At 53.4% G+C, this 19,149-nt stretch overlaps 1 protein-coding gene across 1 annotated transcript; it reads left to right on the plus strand.

Annotated features, from left to right (window-relative positions):
• The first annotated feature begins 914 nt into the window (after window positions 1-914).
• On the plus strand, window positions 915-14,885 carry LOC142000719 (proproteinase E-like). The gene is made up of 8 exons (XM_074975193.1): window positions 915-954; window positions 1,571-1,656; window positions 3,368-3,465; window positions 9,758-9,892; window positions 10,666-10,802; window positions 11,546-11,691; window positions 12,776-12,928; window positions 14,798-14,885. The coding sequence occupies exons 1-8, from the start codon at window positions 915-917 to the stop codon at window positions 14,816-14,818; spliced, it is 816 nt and encodes a 271-aa protein (XP_074831294.1). The 3' UTR covers window positions 14,819-14,885.
• Window positions 14,886-19,149: the final 4,264 nt, after the last annotated feature.

A 19,149-nucleotide genomic window follows, 5' to 3' on the forward strand; every position in this document is an offset into this window, starting at 1 on the left:
GCAGCAGGGAGAGATGCTTCTCCCCCAACCCTGGACCTTCTGCGGCAGGGAGAGGTGCCTCTTCACGCCAGCCCCAGCCCAGCCCCGGATCTGCAGCAGCCGAGCCCCAACCCAGCCTGGGTTGGACCTGCCGCAGACGGGGAAGAGGCGCCCGGCCCCCCCGGCCCCAACCGACCCAACCCAACCCAGCCCCAGAGCTGCCATGGCGGGGAGAGGCACCTCTGCCCCCTCAGCCCGGGTGCTGCTGCTGTGGGGAGAGAGAGCTCTCTCCCTGCTGTAGTCCCGGGGCAGCCTGCACCCCAAACCCTTCATCCCTGGCCCCACCCCAGAGCCCACACCCCCTGCCGGAGCCCTCACCCCCCTACACCTCAACCCTCTGCCCCAGCCCTGAGCCTGCACTCCCAGCTGGAACCCTCATCCCGCCCTTCCCTGCCGCATCCCTCTGCCCCACCCCACAGCCCGCACCCCCAGCTAGAGCCCTCGGTCCCCGCACCCAGCCCTCTGCCCCAGCCCTGAGCCCCATCCCACACTCCAAACCCCTCGGCCCCACCCCCACCACATACATTTTGTTCTGTGCACCAGTGTGAAGGTCATGTGTCACACCTCACCTCCATAGTGGCGCACATAACAAAAGTCATTCCGCACATGGGTGGGAAAAATTAGAGGGCACCCTGACTGTGACCCAGCCCGCTTGCTAAGCGACGCTCTTGGCATCCATTGATTGGCTATGGGCCAATCTGCCCAAGGCCGGGCAGGTGCAGGACAGGGCTCTGTTTCCTCGGAGTGACCTTGCACCGGGGCACAGGATATTCCAACACCTGCTCCCAGAGCTGCTAGGCACCTCCCTTCCCTGCAGCCTCTGATAAAGGGGAGTATTAAAGGGCCCTGTGTCTCTTGGGGACTATCTGACCAAGATGCTGAGGCTGCTGATCCCCATTCTGCTTGTGGCTGGTGGTAAGAAACGGGCTAGAGCGGAGGCTCTCTCCTCTGCCCCAGCGCCCCTGCACAGAGCACATACTTAAGGAAGAAGGCCTGTCATGCCATCTGCAGCCCCAGGGCACACAGAGCTCTCCTTGCTCCTCCTGGGCCTAGCCCGCCGGTCGCCCTCGACCTTGCGGAGGTTGTGCAAGGTGCTGTCAGGGGATTGGGCCCTGGTGCCTGCCTCATTTGTAAAGGTGGAGACGGGTTGGCTCAGGAGGGGATGAAACCCTGGGCAGGCCTACATGGGGCAAGGTAACCATCCCATGGAGAGCCTGGGCCAGGGGATTGCCCCTCCACCTCAGGACTGGGGAGTGACTGGGGCCTAGGGTGACCAGATGTCCCGATTTTATAGGGACAGTCCCGATTTTTGGGTCTTTTTCTTATATAGGCTCCTATTACCCCCCACCTCCTATCCCGATTTTTCACATTTGCTGTCTGGTCACCCTACTGGGGACGTCCAGGGCTGGGTTGGAGAGGGTGAGCCGGCATGACCACATGTCTCGCTTCCCCATTGTCCAGCCTCCTCTGCTCAGCAGAAGGGTCTGGTGCCTTTGCCATCTGTGTAATGCACAGTGCTCTCTCCCTCCAGCCCACGGGTGTGGGACACCCGTCTACTCCCCCCACACAAGGGTGGTGAATGGAGAGGATGCTGTGGCTTACAGCTGGCCCTGGCAGGTGAGTGAAATCCACCCCATTGGACGCGGTGAGAGCCAATCAGCAACGAGGCTCGATGCGATCACACCGTCTGCACTAGCGTGTGATGTTAGGGTTCAGAGCAAACTTTTTTTTTCCCACTGAAAAGTCCAGATTTGGGTTGGCAAAAACCTTACCATGTTTGTGTTGATTCTGATGCATTTGATTGGTCAGAAAAATATTGAAAAATTTTTTTGGAGCCCTCCCCAATATTTCTTTTTGAAGCTCGATGTTTCGATTTCTCAATTCAAAGTGAATCTTTCAAAAGTACTTCCAGTTTATTAAAAAAAATTAAAACATTTTCAAACACTCAAAAGCAAAATGAAATATTCTGTTTGACCCATCACGGGTACATGGTCCTGCCCTGACACGGCTGCATCGTTATCTATTTCTTCTTCAGATGTTTAGGTTTCCTGAAAATCCGAAAAAAAATTCACTTTCGGTCGATAAGAAATTCCCCCCATCCCAAAATTTTGGAGCAGCCAGTGACTAAAAAACTCCATTATTCACCCCGCTGTAATCTCCCCAGGCCTGGGGGTTGGGGGGTTAGACCTGCAGCATTGCTCTGACCACACCAAGCTCTTGTGGTGATGGACAGGTGAAGCAAAGGGGGTGGGGTGAGATATTGAATCGGTGCCCAGTTATGAAGCAAAGGAGAGCTAAAGGGACCGGAAACTCCATCTTCTTCATCCCTTCTCCTCACAGCTGTACTGAAGAAGCAAAACTCACCATTGGTTAATGCCCTGCCCTGCAGTCCTTAGGCAACCCCCCACTGACCTTATGGGAGAACAAGTCCCACATCTGATGTGCATGAAATTCTAGCTGCTGTTTTATCTGGATCCCAGCTTGTGCCTATTGCGGGTCCCCCGGTGTGCGTTCCACCCCCCCCCCCCCCACTGACAGACTGGGCAGCGCAAGGCCAGGATTGGCACAAGCTTCAGGATACACTTACGGGGCTGGTTTCAGACAGAGCTGAGCCCCACCTTCTGAAAATCAGAGCCCTGTCAAGCATCAGCTCACAGCTGCCTGGGGAGGGCACGGCGGATTCCTTGCCTTTGCCTTTCTTAGCAGGATTTCTTCTCTCCGTGAACAGTTGATCACAGCTCTGTGTCTGTGCCCATGTTCCAGCCCATGGCACTGACGGGCAGAGGGAGAAGCAGAAAAGCCCTAAAATTCACTAGGAGGGGCAGCAGCACCTTGGCAGAGTCTTCCCCAAAGAGCCCCCTGAAGCCCCTCTGTAGTCACGTGACACGAGCAGGGCTCTGCCAGGGATGGGCATGAGGGAGTGCTAGGCGGGAGCCAGAGACCAGCTGCTCCCCTCAAATCCCAGGGCATTTCTGAGTGACAGTGCGTGTGGGTCAGCCCCTCAGTGCCTGCTGCCCCCTGGTGCTGCGCGAGCAGGGAGAGGGTTTGCCCTGGCAGACTGTGTACCATGGTAACTCACACAGCAGCCTCCGCTGCATGTAACCACAGCCCCCAGAGAGCACCCTGGCACCACACCTGGGCCAGGCCAAAGCTGCTACCAGAGCCCTGCTAGCTCTCCGATGGGCCATGGTCGTTGGCTGTTTCAATGGGTGGGTTCCATGGGATGTCACCCAAAGGCTCCCACTGTTCAGAGCCTCACCACAGTGGAGCCGGAGAGCCCTGGAGCTCCACAGCACATCCCCCACTGCCCTGTCTTGTCTCCTGGCAGATCTCCCTGCAGTACGAGCGGGACGGTGCTTTCCGCCACACCTGCGGGGGAACCCTCATCGCTCCCACATGGGTCATGACGGCTGCGCACTGCATCTCGTAAGCCTCCTCTTCTTCCGATTGCTTAGAATTTAGGTTTCAGAGTAGCAGCCGTGTTAGTCTGTATTCGCAAAAAGAACAGGAGGACTTGTGGCACCTTAGAGACTAACAAATTTATTTGAGCATAAGCTTTCGTGAGCTACAGCTCACTTCATTGGATGCATTCAGTGGAAATGCATCCGATGAAGTGATCTGTAGCTCATGAAAGCTTATGCTCAAATAAATTGGTTAGTCTCTAAGGGGCCACAAGTTCTCCTTTTCTTTAGAATTTAGTGTGGCCGACGCACCGTGGAGTCTTGGGGCAGGAGCCACAGGGCCCTGGTCTGCCATGACTAGTGAGCTGCTCCTTGCCATGAGACCTCCCAGCAGACATGCTTCATTCCGGGTAATGGGCCCTCCCAGCAGCGGCAGCCAGTTCCAGCACCTGACCCTGGCCGGCAGTGGAGACCCCCAAGATGGAGAGAACTGAGTGACATGGAGCCCTGTAACTGACGCGCTCGGCAGCCTGGGCCATGTCCCTCCATCTCTGCCATGGGGGGGCAATCCCAACTGCCCGCCCAGCATCAGTGTGGTGGCAGCGATGCAATTCAGAGCAGGATGTGGCCCATCAAGGGCTGCATAAGCACTAAGCATTAGCGCTCTGGTTACCAGCACTGGGAGAAGATCACCCAGAAACACCCCGCAGGGACCATGCTCCTACCGCGCCCGCCCCCGTGACTCCACTGCACTCTGCCCTGAGCTCTCCGGCCTGGCTGCAGGAGGTGCGGCACAGAGTCTGCTTCTCCCAGCAGAGGCCGGAGCTGCTTACTGCGGGCACAGGGCTATTAGCTAGCACTGCTCACCACTGGGACCCGCGCAGGGGCTGGGCCTGTGGCAGAGTGCTGTCCCCGAGCACGCCCTCATGGCATGGCAAGGCCCTGCAGGCATGGTCCCCTCACAGGCGGAGTTTGGGCAGGCATGGGAGGGTGCTGCCCCCACTCCCCCACAAGCCTCAGGCAGGCAGCCTGAGTGTGCAATGCAATGAGCTCTGCAGAGGAGACAGGAGACTGCTGCCAGCTTGCGCCCCGGAGGCAGGGAGTCGGAATTTTGTTTCTAAACAGAGTGATTAACGGGTGATTAAGATAAGAAAGGGCTGTTAGGAGTTTCCCTAAAGTTAAATGATCTGTTCCAAGCTTGGTGAACTGCAAAAAGTGACAGGTTTCAGAGTAACAGCCGTGTTAGTCTGTATTCGTAAAAAGAAAAAAGAAAAGGAGTACTTGTGGCACCTTAGAGACTAACCAGTTTATTTGAGCATGAGCTTTCGTGAGCTACAGCTCACTTCATCGGATGCATACTGTGGAAACTGCAGAAGACATTATATACACACAGAGACCATGAAACAATACCTCCTCCCACCCCACTCTCCTGCTGGTAACAGCTTATCTAAATTGATCATCAAGGAGGGCCATTTCCAGCACAAATCCAGGTTTTCTCACCCTTCCCCCCCCCCCCCCCCGCACAGACACACATACAAACTCACTCTCCTGCTGGTAATAGCCCATCCCTCTTTGAAACCTCTCTTTATAATGCGCATGATAATCAAGGTGGGTCATTTCCAGCACTAATCCAGGTGTTCTCACCCCCCCCACACACACCCCCCTCCAAAAACCACACACACAAACTCACTCTCCTGCTGGCAATAGCTCATCTTACAATGTGCACAGCAATAATCCAAGTTAAACCAGAACATCTTGGGGGGGGTTTGTAGGAAAAAAACAAGGGGAGATAGGCTACCTTGCATAATGACTTAGCCACTCCCAGTCTCTATTCAAGCCCAAATTAATAGTATCCAATTTGCAAATGAATTCCAATTCAGCAGTTTCTCGCTGGAGTCTGGATTTGAAGTTTTTTTGCTTTAAGATAGCGACCCTCATGTCTGTGATTGCGTGACCAGAGAGATTGAAGTGTTCTCCGACTGGTTTATGAATGTTATAATTCTTAACATCTGATTTGTGTCCATTTATTCTTTTACGTAGAGACTGTCCAGTTTGACCAATGTACATGGCAGAGGGGCATTGCTGGCACATGATGGCATATATCACATTGGTGGATGTGCAGGTGAACGAGCCTCTGATAGTGTGGCTGATGTTGTTAGGCCCTGTGATGGTGTTCCCTGAATAGATATGTGGGCACAGTTGGCAACGGGCTTTGTTGCAAGGATAGGTTCCTGGGTTAGTGGTTCTGTTGTGTGGTATGTGGTTGTTGGTGAGTATTCGCTTCAGGCTGGGGGGCTGTCTGTAGGCAAGGACTGGCCTGTCTCCCAAGATTTGTGAGAGTGTTGGGTCATCCTTCAGGATAGGTTGTAGATCCTTAATAATGCGTTGGAGGGGTTTTAGTTGGGGGCTGAAGGTGACGGCTAGTGGCGTTCTGTTATTTTCTTTGTTAGGCCTGTCCTGTAGTAGGTGACTTCTGGGAACTCTTCTGGCTCTATCAATCTGTTTCTTCACTTCCGCAGGTGGGTATTGTAGTTGTAAGAATGCTTGATAGAGATCTTGTAGATGTTTGTCTCTGTCTGAGGGATTGGAGCAAATGCGGTTGTATCGCAGAGCTTGGCTGTAGACGATGGATCGTGTGGTGTGGTCAGGGTGAAAGCTGGAGGCATGTAGGTAGGAATAGCGGTCAGTAGGTTTCCGGTATAGGGTGGTGTTTATGTGACCATTGTTTATTAGCACTGTAGTGTCCAGGAAGTGGATCTCTTGTGTGGACTGGACCAGGCTGAGGTTGATGGTGGGATGGAAATTGTTGAAATCATGGTGGAATTCCTCAAGGGCTTCTTTTCCATGGGTCCAGATGATGAAGATGTCATCAATATAGCGCAAGTAGAGTAGGGGCGTTAGGGGATGAGAGCTGAGGAAGCGTTGTTCTAAATCAGCCATAAAAATGTTGGCATACTGTGGGGCCATGCGGGTACCCATAGCAGTGCCGCTGATCTGAAGGTATACATTGTCCCCAAATGTAAAATAGTTATGGGTAAGGACAAAGTCACAAAGTTCAGCCACCAGGTTAGCCGTGACATTATCGGAGATAGTGTTCTTGATGGCTTGTAGTCCATCTTTGTGTGGAATGTTGGTGTCGAGGGCTTCTACATCCATAGTGGCCAGGATGGTGTTATCAGGAAGATCACCAATGGATTGTAGTTTCCTCAGGAAGTCAGTGGTGTCTCGAAGGTAGCTGGGAGTGCTGGTAGCGTAGGGCCTGAGGAGTGAGTCTACATAGCCGGACAATCCTGCTGTCAGGGTGCCAATGCTTGAGATGAAAAAAAGTGAGTAGCCTAAATGATAGAAAGTAAGTGAAGATTTGTCTACAGTTGTTTCAATTGCTTTATTCAAGAGGTGGTAACAAGTTACTACTATCTTTCTTTGAGAAGAGAACTGATATTTTAGACAAAGGGAATACAGTAGATCTAATCTACCTGGATGTCAGGAAGGCGTTTGATACAGTTCCACATGAGAAATTATTAGTTAAACTGGAGAAGATGGGGATTAATAAAAGAACTGAAAGGTGGATAAGGAACTGGTTGAAGGGGAGGCTGCAACAGGTCATACTGAAAGGTGAACTGTCAGGCTGGAGGGAGGTTACTAGTGGAGTTCCTCAGGGATCAGTCTTGGGACCAATCTGATTAAACATTTTTTATTAATGACCTTGGCACAACAAGTGGGAGTGTCCTAATAAAATTTGAAGATGACACAAAGCGGGGAGGTATAGGCAATATAGAGGAGAACCGGAATACCATACAAGAAGATCTCGATGACCTTGTAAACTGGAGTAATAGACCCATTGTTTCATGTTCTCTGTGTATATAAAATCTCCCCACTGTATTTTCCACTGCATGCATCCGATGCAGTGAGCTGTAGCTCACGAAAGCTTATGCTCAAATAAATTGGTTAGTCTCTAAGGTGCCACAAGTCCTCCTGTTCTTTTTGAGAAATGGGATGATATTTAATAGTGCAAAGTGCAAGGTCATGCATTTAGGGCCTAACAACAAGAAGTTTTGCTATATGCTGGGGACTTATCAGTTGGAAGTGAAAGAGGAGAAAGAGCTGCACATATTGGCTGATCACAGGATGACTATGAGCCGTCAATGTGATGTGACCATGAAAAATCTAACACAGTCCTAGGATGCATCAGGCAAGGTATTTCCAGTAGAGAAAGGGAAGTGTTAGTATCATTATATAAGGCACTGGTGAGACCTCAGCTGGAGTATTGTGTGCAATTCTAGTCTCCCATGTTTAAGAAAGATGAATTCAAACTGGAACAGGTGCAGAGAAGGGTTACTAGGATGATCTGAAGAATGGAAAACCTACCTTAGGAGAGGCGCCTCAAGGAGCTTGGCTTGTTTAGCCCAACCAATAGAAGGCTGAGGGAAGCTATGATTGCTCCCTATAAATACATCAGAGGGATAAATACCAGGGAGGGAGAGGAGTTATTTAAGTTAAGCACCAATGTGGACCCCAGAACAAATGGATATAAACTGGCCATCAAGAAGTTTAGGCTTGAAATTAGACAGAGATCTCTAATCATCAGAGGAGTGAAGTTCTGGAACAGCCTTTCAAGGAGAGCAGTGGGGGCAAAAAACTTAACTGGCTATCAAGATTGAACTTGATAAGTTTATGGAGGGGATGCTATGACAGGACTGCCTACAATGGTGTGTGGCCCATCGGCGACTGCCTGTAGCAAAAATCCCCAATTGCTGGAGATGGAACAGTAGATGGGGAGAGCTCTGAGTTACTACAGAGAATTCTTTCCCAGGTATCTGCCTGGTGGGTCTTGCCCACATGCTCAAGATCTAACTGATCACCATATTTGGGGTCGGGAAAGAATTTTTCCCTGGGTCAGACTGGCAGAGACCCTGGGGGGTTTTCTTCTTCTGCAGCATGGACCATGGGGCATGGGTCACTTGCAGGTTTAAACTAGTGTAAATGGTGAATTATCTGTAACTTGAAGTCTTTAAACCATGATTTGAGGAGTTCAGTAACTCAGCCAGCTGCTAGGGGTCTGTTATAGGACTGGGTGGGTGAAGTTCTGTGGCCTGCGAGGTGCAGGAGGTCGGACTAGATGATCATGCTGACCCCTTCTGACTTCAGTAAGTGTATCTGAGTAAGAATAGACATTACCATTTTAAACCCAACCAGTGTCCTTTAAGTGACTTCCCACAAGGTGTCAGAGCATGTCAGTATTAGAGCTGAGTGGGTCTAATATTTATTTAATTTTGTTTCTTGATATAGGAATTAGGTACCGTGTTCCTATCAGATAATTTCTAAGTTATTATCTGCAAAAACGCTAGAGTTTTCAGTTGCCTAAGTACCCCCCGGAATCACAGTTAAAGTTGTGCACCCCCCACGCCCCATCTGAAATGGTGCCTCTGTGGGCAGGCACGGAATTGTCCCCCCCATGTGTGGCCCCATTGGCCTGACTGGAGCCCCAAATATAGAAGTCAAACTACACCTATGTCAGCCCCTGTTCTGGGTTCCCCGCCCACTCAGAGTCTTTCAGAGACATTCCCCTTCTCCTGGGATGATTCATTTAGTTCATCTGCTTAGTGAGGCTCTGGTCCTGTTAAAAGGCTCCCAGGCCCTCCCTCCAAGAGCACCTCCTTCCGCTGAGCTCTGGGAGCCCCTTAACAGGCCCAAATGCTCATTAACCAGTTAGCTGCTGAGCACCTAATTATTATGGGGGAAGGGGGCTCAAGATAGGTTCAGTCTCTTTAAGAAAAGGAGGACTTGTGGCACCTTAGAGACTAACCAATTTATTTGAGCATGAGCTTTCGTGAGCTACAGCTCACTTCATCGGATGCATCGGATGCTGTAGCTCACGAAAGCTCATGCTCAAATAAATTGGTTAGTCTCTAAGGTGCCACAAGTACTCCTTTTCTTTTTGCGAATACAGACTAACACGGCTGTTACTCTGAAACCTGTCTCTTTAAGGAAGCCCATCATGGGTAGAGTGGCCCTGACTCTCCTTAGAGGGGCCAGTCCCGCCACGAGAGTGTCCCTGTGCTGGGTGTCCCCGCATGAGGAGCTGTCTGGGCCCGAAGTCCCGCAGGGCCAGGCCGTGCCAGCTGGGGTGTGTGCTGCTGATCATGATATGGGCTAGGGGCCGACACAGGGACTAGGGTGATGTCTCCTGCGTGGTGTGCGGGACTCGAACCCCTCTGAGCCCGAGGGGGCACTGCAGGCTCCCCCCCAACCCCCTTGCTGCCCCTGCTGCGATCCCTGGGCTGTCTCCTCACAGGCTCTCGGGGGTTTCCTTTCAGTAAATCCCTCACCTACGAGGTAGTGCTCGGGGAGTATGACAGAAGCGTGGCAGAGGGCACTGAGCAGCACATCCCAGTGAATCCTGAGGACATCTTCGTCCACCCTCGCTGGATCCCCATCTGCGTGGCCTGCGGGTAAGGCAATGCAGGCATGTGCCAGGCTGCAGCTACCCTCCCTTCTGAGCTGCCTGGGGGCGGCAGGGCTCCCAGGGCGGGCAGCGGCAGGCAGGGAACAGTCTGTTGATAAGAATGGCTGGGGAGGGAAAGACACACGCAGAGCTGTTCCCATGTAAGGACCCTGGGCCTGTCGCTGGTGCCGTGGGCAGCACCCTTCAGGGCCGGTGGGTGCTGAGGGGCTGAAAAAGCCAGCAGGGGAATAGTGTGGCTTTATCTGCCATGCTGGCTCCCAGGCCACGGGTTCCTCTCATAGCAGCACAGGCCCTGGGCAGGCCTGTGACCCGACAGGGCTGGGGTCTACGTCCTGATCAGCACACGCTGCCCTTCCTTTGGGAAGGGACCGGTGAGCAGGGCTGTGGGCTCCCCCGGGCTCTCTTTGCCAAGCTCTGTGCCAGGGACATATTGTCCCCCTTGTGGTGCAAGGGGCGGGTTTTTAGCCCTGGGCAGGGATGTCTTCAATCCATGGAGCAGGAGAACAGCCCCCACCCCCCACCCCAACCAGTGGGGACACCTCAAGCGCAGTCTCCAGGCCTCTCTGGTCAGGCTGCCCGTAAGGGGGGGTCTGTCATGCTGTGAACACCTATCCCACGGAGAACTGGACTGCCCTAGCCAATAACAGCTGCTGCCCTGTGACATCCGTGGCTTCTCGCTCGGCCTGCTGGCAGACGGCTCCATTGCCAGACCCCTGAGCCATCTGCCCCTCCAGTGAGCTCTGACTCGTTCTCTTGCAGCAACGACATTGCCCTGATCAAGCTGTCCCGGAGTGCCGAGCTCAGCGACACAGTGCAGCTGGGCTGCCTCCCGCCCGCAGGCGAGGTCCTGCCCAACAACTATCCCTGCTACATCACTGGCTGGGGGCGCCTCTACAGTATGTGCCCGGCTGCTCTGCCCCGGGGAGCTCTCTCGTGGGAAAGCACAAGGGCAGCCACGCTGGGGACGTGGCTTGGAGGGATGCAATTAGTTAATTGTTCCTCTGGCTGGTTTTCTTTCTCGCTAGCACTGAGTGGCAGCTGAGCTCCAGCCCCGGAGACTGGAGGCCAGTCTCCACAAATGAAGTGCAGCATGGGCAGCTCAGGGTTTCTTCCCCATGCATTGCCCCTTGCCAATGTGCCTCGATCCTGGCCTAGGGGGGCCTCCTCAAGGGCCACCAGGGCAGCTGCCAAGGCTGCCAATTTGTGTCGCCAGAACTAGTTATTCTGGGACATGGTCACCTTTCCCCTAAGAGCTGGATGGGCACCCGCCCCTCCAGCAAGCAGCCTTCAGACAGCAGTGAGCACTGACTGGAACCCATGTGGGAGGGTGTCAAGCTGGCGAGGGAGGGGTGACAGTTTCCCTAGTTCATCATCAGCTCCTCCAACCAGCCCAGGCTCTCTCTGGTTCTGTGGGAGTGTCAGGAGCAGCAGGAGCCAAACATCACCCAGGGCCTTCTCCTGCAAGGTGCTGAGTGCTCCCAGCTCCCACTGACTTCCATTGGAGCTGAAGGTGATCAACAGCTCCCAGGAGTGCTCAGCGCTGCATGGGATAGAGCCCTGAATGAGTCAGGAGAGGTGGGACTCGAACCCAGTACTTGGGCTTGGTGTCACTGGGTAAGGGTGCATCTTCTGTTTGCAGCTGGCGGATCCCTCCCTGACAAGCTGCAGCAGGCTCTGCTCCCGGTGGTGGACTATGAGCACTGCACCCAGCCTGACTGGTGGGGCAGCATCGCCATCAGAGAGAGCATGGTCTGCGCTGGCGGGGACATCAGATCAGGCTGCAACGTGAGTACAGGGCTAGAAAGAGAGTGGCTGACAATACTGGTGCAGTGCTGGCTAGCGTGCAAGCAAGTGTGCGCATGTGATCTGTCTGACCAAACGACCACATCCGATGCACACACCCACTAGCCCAATGTACAGTGGTGACTCAGCTGTTACCAGGGGGCCACATGCTTTGTCACTGTTGTCGGCAGCGCTCACTGCACCCACCAAAGTACAGGAAGGTCGCAGGAGGCAGAAACCCGCCTCCACGTAGCTGTGCAGCCTACACCCAGCTTTGAAAGGCTGGCTCCCTTTGGCAGGCAGGTGCCCAGCCTGCTGCCCTTCCCCACAGGCAAAGCCCATGAGACTAGCTGAGCAAGGAACTTTCAGGGAATGATTTATCCATGTTTCTCTGCTCATCAGTTGCAGGGTTGGGAAGTTCTGAACTGTGAGTGTGATTCATAGTAATTCACCATTTCTCCCGGTAATCAGCTGGTGCCTGCAGTTTGGGCTGTAGCTGTCACATCCGGACACACAGCGGGCAGTTGGCACTGCCAGCACAGCACAGATTGACTGTAAAGCTGACCGTGTCTGGTCTCTTGATGAGCTACATGTCAGCCAGTCAGGGAGGAGAAGCCAGAGCAGTGAGGCTGTAACACCAATGCTGTGAGACTAGTTAATGGTACACGTCAGGCTGGAAATTTGCTTTGGGTGAATAGGAGCATCTGAGTGAAAAGCTCCCTGTTCACCCTGCCCCAGGCGTAGGTAACACTCCTGCTCAGACATTCCTGCACAGCGGATGCAAAAGCCTTGTCTTTGTTCGCCTGATCCCGGGACTAAGAGCAGCAGTGCGGAGAAGGGCTGCGAGGTCAGACTCAGCTGCACTGGAATATTTTTCCTCCTCTCCGCCTCACCATTTCACAGCCAGTGCTGGGTGAGAGAGTTCAAGGCACTGGGTAGGCCTCCCTGCGGTGACAGCCTTGGAGATGGCCCCAGTGACGTGCTGGACTTTGCCCCCAGAGCCTGGTGCACAGCTGTAGCCCAGCAGGTAGTGAGTGAGGGATCGGGGATCTGACACCCTCACTCACGGGGGCTGGCTCTCTTTCAGGGTGACTCTGGTGGCCCCCTTAACTGTCGGGCCTCTGATGGGAGATGGCAGGTGCATGGCATCGCCAGCTTTGTCTCTTCCCATGGCTGCAACACCTTAAAGAAACCCACCGTCTTCACCCGCGTCTCTGCCTTTGATGACTGGATTGCAGAGGTGAGACCCCCAGCCATGTTATTGCATGGGCAGTGGGAGGGAGGTCTGCTGCTGGGGAGCGTCAGGGAGAAATCAAATGGCCAGGCAGGGGGTTCTGGGAGGTCACCCACAGTAAATGGACAGGACGGGAGGCCCCAGATGGACAATGTTTGGGGCTGTCTCCATGAACAGAATTTGCACCCTTGAGAGTGGTGTCCTCCTGGGGCTCTGAGCCGAGATCAGTGCCACGGGCCCCATCCAGAGATCACAGCCAGCTGCCCCACACACAGAGCTGAGCAAGCAGGGCCCCTCAGAGCGTGTGATATCATCTCTGGTCCCCCTTGTGCCTCACCTCTTCCGGCAGCTGGGAACTCAGACGCAGCTCATGTCACTGCAGAGCAAAATAAGGAACAGCTGAGTCTGGCCTGCAAAGGGGTTTCTGTAAGATCTGGAGCCTGGAAGAGCTGGTCTCAGCACAGCAGATATTGGAGGCAAACTAGCTCAGATGTGCTTCTCCACTGACACACGTGATGACCCCGGAGTCTGCTGGGAGCCGGCATTTTGGGCACATGGCCCAGAGCCGTAAGCAGGATGCTCGGTGGCCTGCAGCACCACCCGGCTCCAGGGATGGTTTGAGACAGAACATCTGGCTTGGCTGTGAGCTCTGTCCTGCAGCGAGCAGGGGCTCAAGGCAGGCAGAAGGAGGTGTTTGGCCTAGCAGCTGAGCATGCACCTGCAAGCTGGAATTGCGAGCTATCATCCCAGCTCTGCTGCCCTGTGCTCTGGCTGAGTCACTCACGTTAACCCCTTGGGGCTGGATTTGGATCTCACTGCTCCCAGTGCCAATCGGCGGAGTTCCTCCGGAGTCCGGGAACAGGCTCCCCTTTCAGTTACAGCAGTGAGTGGCGTGACTCTGGATTTACACCCATGTAACTCAGGGCACAAACTGGCCCAGATGAACTCTACAAGTGTCAAACCGGCATCACTAAGAGCAGGCCTGGGCCTTTGAGGCCTCTGTTTCCCTAGCAGGTGATTTGGGGGGCAACCATTTTCCCCTTCCCTGTTGGAGTGCACCGAGAAGGGCAGATTGTGTCAGGCAAGGGCCTGGACCTGGGTAACCTCTGGCACGTGACGGGGAGTGTGAGCCACGCCCATGTGCTGTGGCAATGGACACCCCCACCCCAAATGGCGGGTCCTTGCCAGTGGGTCGTAGGAAGGGTCTGGGCCCCCTGCGCTCTCGCTTCCTCTGGGCAGTGGACGAAGCGCCTCCCAGGCACCTGCCGGATGGGGAGCGGCTGCTGACTGGGTGGTCACTTCCCTCTCTGGCCACTTCCTCCGTGTGGCTGCTGCCCCGGGGACATGAGAGCAGGGCCTGGACAGCAGTCACAGCGTGGAGGAAGTGACCAGAGCCAGCAAATGGACAGTCTGCAGCTGGGTAGTGATTTGTGGCCTGGCTGCAGGGGGTCGGCGGGATCTGCAGGACTGGGAGAGCGAGAGCTGGGGAGAGAAAGGGGAGCAGGAGGCTGAAGGGCTGAGAAAGGGAAGGGAGGGGAGAACAGGGGCTGGAGGACTGAGCAGGGGAGGGTGAGCAGGGGCAATGGTGACAAAAAGACAAAATGCAGTTGATGGGTTGTCTTAGTAAAAAGTTTGGGAGCTGCTGGCCTAGAGGTGGAGTCTGATGAGCCTGCTCCAGCCTTGGCTAAGGGAAGCAGCTTTTTTAGCTCAGGCACCAGAGGTTGCTGAGTTAGTTACAATCCCAAGGTCCCAGGTTCGAGCCACCCAGGGGCATCACGTTACACATGCAAAGGGCTTCAGAAGCCCCGAGGATATGATTTCTGCTGCAGTTTATTGTGTCCTGACCTGATATACTTTGGTTTGCTTTTCTTTCAGACCATCGCTAATAATGCATGATAAGCTGAAAGAGCCACTTCTTGGAGAAACTTTCCTGGGCAGATAATAAAGCAATTGTAGAAATCCCGTCATGGGCGTATTTCTTGGGGGGCAGGGGCTTCCCCTTGTTGGGGCTAATGTGGCGCCGATAACCCTAGGGCTCTTTGCAGTTGGGCAGCATGGTGGAGGGAAGATTGTGTAAAATGAGGAATTCTTTCTTCAGGGATTTCATGCTATACTCTGGCATTCCTGTAGCTTTGAAACTGTTCTTCGAAACCCTTCACATATACCTAGTGGGTCCAATTCTGCTCTGCATTGCCTGCTGGGTTGTCATTGACCCCCAGGCTGGGCAGGTATAGAACACAACTACCGGTGTGACTGAGCAGAGTCCAGCTTGGGTGTGTTTCATACCCACACTGCACTTATGTAAGTGCCACATAGGTCAGTATTTTCCAAAGAACTCAGCGGATGGGGGCCTGGTGGATGCTGAGCTCTTACAAAAATCTCGCCTTCTATGAGAGACAAGCGAAGATCAGGCCCCACCCTACGATGCATCCCACTATCAAAAGCACTGTCTAGAGCGTGAGGCCAGACACATGCGGGGCGTGGAACACGAGGGGGGCAGCTGAGCTGCTGCAGAAGGGCCCCGGTCTCTTACGCAGAACTTTGAACAGGATTTTATTTTATCAGTGTCATTTTGCCTGGTCTCATATTATTGGTCTCAGTCTCTAGAGCAGACCTGCACAACGTATGGCCCCCGGGGCGCATGCGGCCTGTGTGGGCTCCCTGTGCGGCCTGTGGGGGGTGAGAAGGCGAGTCGGGGGGAGTGGGGGGATGATGAGCCGAGCGGGCTGGCAGTGGGGGGGGCAGGTGAGCCGGCGGCAGGGGTGGGGCTGAGGAGGTGAGCGGGCTGCGGGGGGGCGAGCTGGGGGTGGTGGGGGGATGACGAGGCAAACGGGTGGGCAGGGGCAGTAAGGCTTTATACTTGGGGGGAAGGGGGAGGAGGCGAGCTGCAAGTTGGTGGCTGGAGGGGGGTATCCATTTTCAGTATTTTAATTTTTGGTACTGCATTGATTGACTGCTGTGTGCATTAATATAGTGACCCCCTGGGTCTTTGAATGAGGCTTTATACTTGGGAGGGGGGCTGAGGAGGTGAGAGGCAAGTTGGTGGCTAGAGGGGGGCAAATCTCCCAGATTCAAAATCTATTGGTCCTTTTTGCTGCTTTTCTCTGGGCTAGGGGTCGTCCCAATGCTGCAAAGAGGGTGTTCCCAAAGGAAGCTGCTTGCTTCTAACCCCCAAGGCCATCAGTATGTCTGCTCTTCTCTAGTCAGCCCACTTGATTGTCCTTGGTCTGGCTCCCATCCCTTCTCCAAGGGTTGCAGCTGTCTGGAGGTACCTGCCTTCCATGCCTTCCTCATTCAACAGGGCCATTGATTACAAAGTGGAGGGGAAGATCTTTGTCTAGCAAAGACATTTTTTTTTTACCTTAATTATACTACCTTAGAGGCCTGCTATAACATATTACCAAGTTTCAATACAAAGTCATATAAAAGTTATACAAACATGCATAATGCAGAGATTTATTTACAACTGCATTGATTGACTGCTGTGTGCAGTAATATAGTGACCCCTGGGGGGTGAAGAGGGGTGTGATGGTGGGGCCAAGCGGGGTGGGGGTGGGTCCTATATTACTGCTGCGATCAGGTCACCCTATGCGTGCTGTTTCTTTCCCCCTCTACAGACTTCCACACACCATCAGTGCCTTGCTAGTGTGCCATGAGATCTCTCTTCTCTTTGCGTGTGACTGTTTCCCTTGTGTGAATTTATTCAACAAAATCTTGAGCTTCATAATGGATACCATGAGTGAGAAGAAAAAGAGAATCAGAGCAGAGTTTTCAACACTGAATGGAGGAGTAAATACTTATGTACTGTTTCCAAAGACAAACACCGTGCCTCACGTGTCACGAAACGTTAGCCCTTCTGAAAGAACACAGCCTTCGGCAGCACTTTGAAACCCAAACATCCCAATCTCGCCAAACTGATCCCCCATGAAAAAATAATTAAAGCAGCCAGTTTAGCAAAAAAACCTTAGTAGAGACCAGCAAATTTTCAAGAATGTGAGCACCGAGAACGATACGGTTACTAAAGTAAGCTTTCAAATTTCTAAGGAATTGCTGCTGCTGGGAAATGCTTCACAGAAGGTGAGTTTTTAAAAAACTGTAAGTTGATCGCTGGATCTGAGTTATGTCCAGAAAAGAGGGGAATATTTGAGAATGTCAGTCTATCACGCATGACTGTACAGAGAAGAATGGTAGAAATGTCAGCTAATCTAAGTGATCAGTTAGAGTCTTTTTGAGAGATCCCTGTTTTGTGAAATCCCTTTGTAAGTCTTCACAGTCTGCTTTAGATTTAAACTATCTTGAGTAATTTTGTATCTTCAAATTTTGCCACCTCACTGTTTACCCCTTTTCCAGATAATTTATGAATATTGTTTTCTTCCACAAATCCTCACTCTGCGTTTGTTAGCAACAAGTCAGAGACCGTTTATTACGAGCAATTGCAAGGGAAGACTGCAGTCGGACAGGGGGTCCCCTGACCTTAAGCAGATCTTCCCCCTACAAGCAGTGTAAGGCAAGTATTTATACTTTCCCTAAAATAGTCCAATTAAAGGGTATTTGGAACCTAAGGGTTGACCATAAGACTCGGTCTGCTGGCCAATAGATAATATAGCTTCCTGGAGCAGTGGTAAGATTAAAAATATAAGCTCTTAACATACACACAACTGTCATTAGCCTGAAAGATTGAGTGCCCTGCCAGGGTTGTTTCTAGTCCCATGCCTTCCCAAGAAACGTTGTCATGAACTGTGACAACCTCTCCTTGTTTCAACTTTCATACACACTGAAGCTGTGGTGGTTCCAGAGGCCAGAGTGTCCATTAGTTTCCTATCCCTATCCAAATATCTGGTGTTATTCCAGGAGCACTGACTATAAATCAGCTAGGCTCACCAGGTGGTTTAATTTCCCCAGTCCCACATGCATCCTCCCCCCAGACCCGGCCGGATTCAGTATGTGGGAGCCCACACCCCTCCGACCGGGCAGCATGCTTGGAAGGAGCACTGCGAACGTCTGCATTTCCACCCTGAAACCCTCCAAGTACGTCTCCAAGGCCACAAAGCAGATAGCACCCCTGAAGCATTAGTAAGGGCAGGAGGCCAAGTCTGATGCTCAAGATCACTCTGAATGACCATGAGCTGGTGTCACGGAGTGTGGGGGAGTCCAGGCCCTGCACCCCTCTTCCTGGGATTCACTGAGACTCTCAGCCAGCCAGTAAAACAGAAGGTTTATTGGACAACAGGAACACAGTCCAAAACAGAGCTTGTGGGTACACCCAGGACCCCTCAGTGAAGTCCTTCTGGGGGAGCAGGGAGCTTAGACCCCAGCCCTGGGGTTCCCTGTGTTCCTCCACCCAGCCCCAAACTGAAAACTAAACCCACCGAGCAGGTTCCCTGCTGCAGCCTCCATCCACATTCCTGGGCAGAGGTGTCACCTCCCCCTCCCCCTCCTGGCTCAGGTGACAGGCTCTCAGGTCTCCCGTCCCCAGGGCACATTCCCAGGTCAACACTCCCCCCTCCCTGCTGCGTCACATCGTCACATCTCTCCCCCCTTCGAGACTGAACTGAGCGGGGTCACTGTGACCAGTGACCTGGGGAAGTTCGGGGCCCCCTCTCCGGGACAGCGCATCCGCTATCAGGTTGGCACTTCCCTTCACATGGACCACGTCCATGTCGTAATCCTGCAGGAGCAGGCTCCACCTCAGGAGCTTGGCGTTGGCTCCTTTCATCTGGTGCAGCCAGGTCAGGGGAGAGTGGTCGGTGTAGACGGTGAAGTGTCGCCCGAAGAGATAGGGCTCTAGTTTCTTGAGGGCCCACACCATGGCCAGGCACTCCTTCTCGATGGCCGCGTAGTGTTGCTCCCGGGGTAGCAACTTCTTGCTCAGGTACACGATGGGGTGTCTCTCCCCCTTTTCATCCTCCTGCATTAACACCGCCCCCAGTCCCGTGTCGGAGGCGTCGGTGAACACCACAAAGGGCTTGTCAAAGTCTGGGTTTGCTAGAACTGGGCCACTGACCAGAGCCTCCTTCAGCGCCCGGAAAGCCTCCTGGCACTGCTCGGTCCAGACCACCTTGTCTGGCTTCCCCTTCTTGCATAGCTCAGTGATGGGGGTGGCTATGGCGCTAAAGTGGGGCACAAATCTTCGGTAGTATCCTGCCATCCCAATAAAGGCTTGGACCTGCTTTTTGGTGTGGGGAGCGGGCCAGTCTCTGATCACCTCCACCTTGGCCGGTTCCGGC

Source organism: Natator depressus, chromosome 18 (genome assembly GCF_965152275.1).
Source record: "Natator depressus isolate rNatDep1 chromosome 18, rNatDep2.hap1, whole genome shotgun sequence".
NCBI lineage: Eukaryota > Metazoa > Chordata > Testudines > Cheloniidae > Natator > Natator depressus.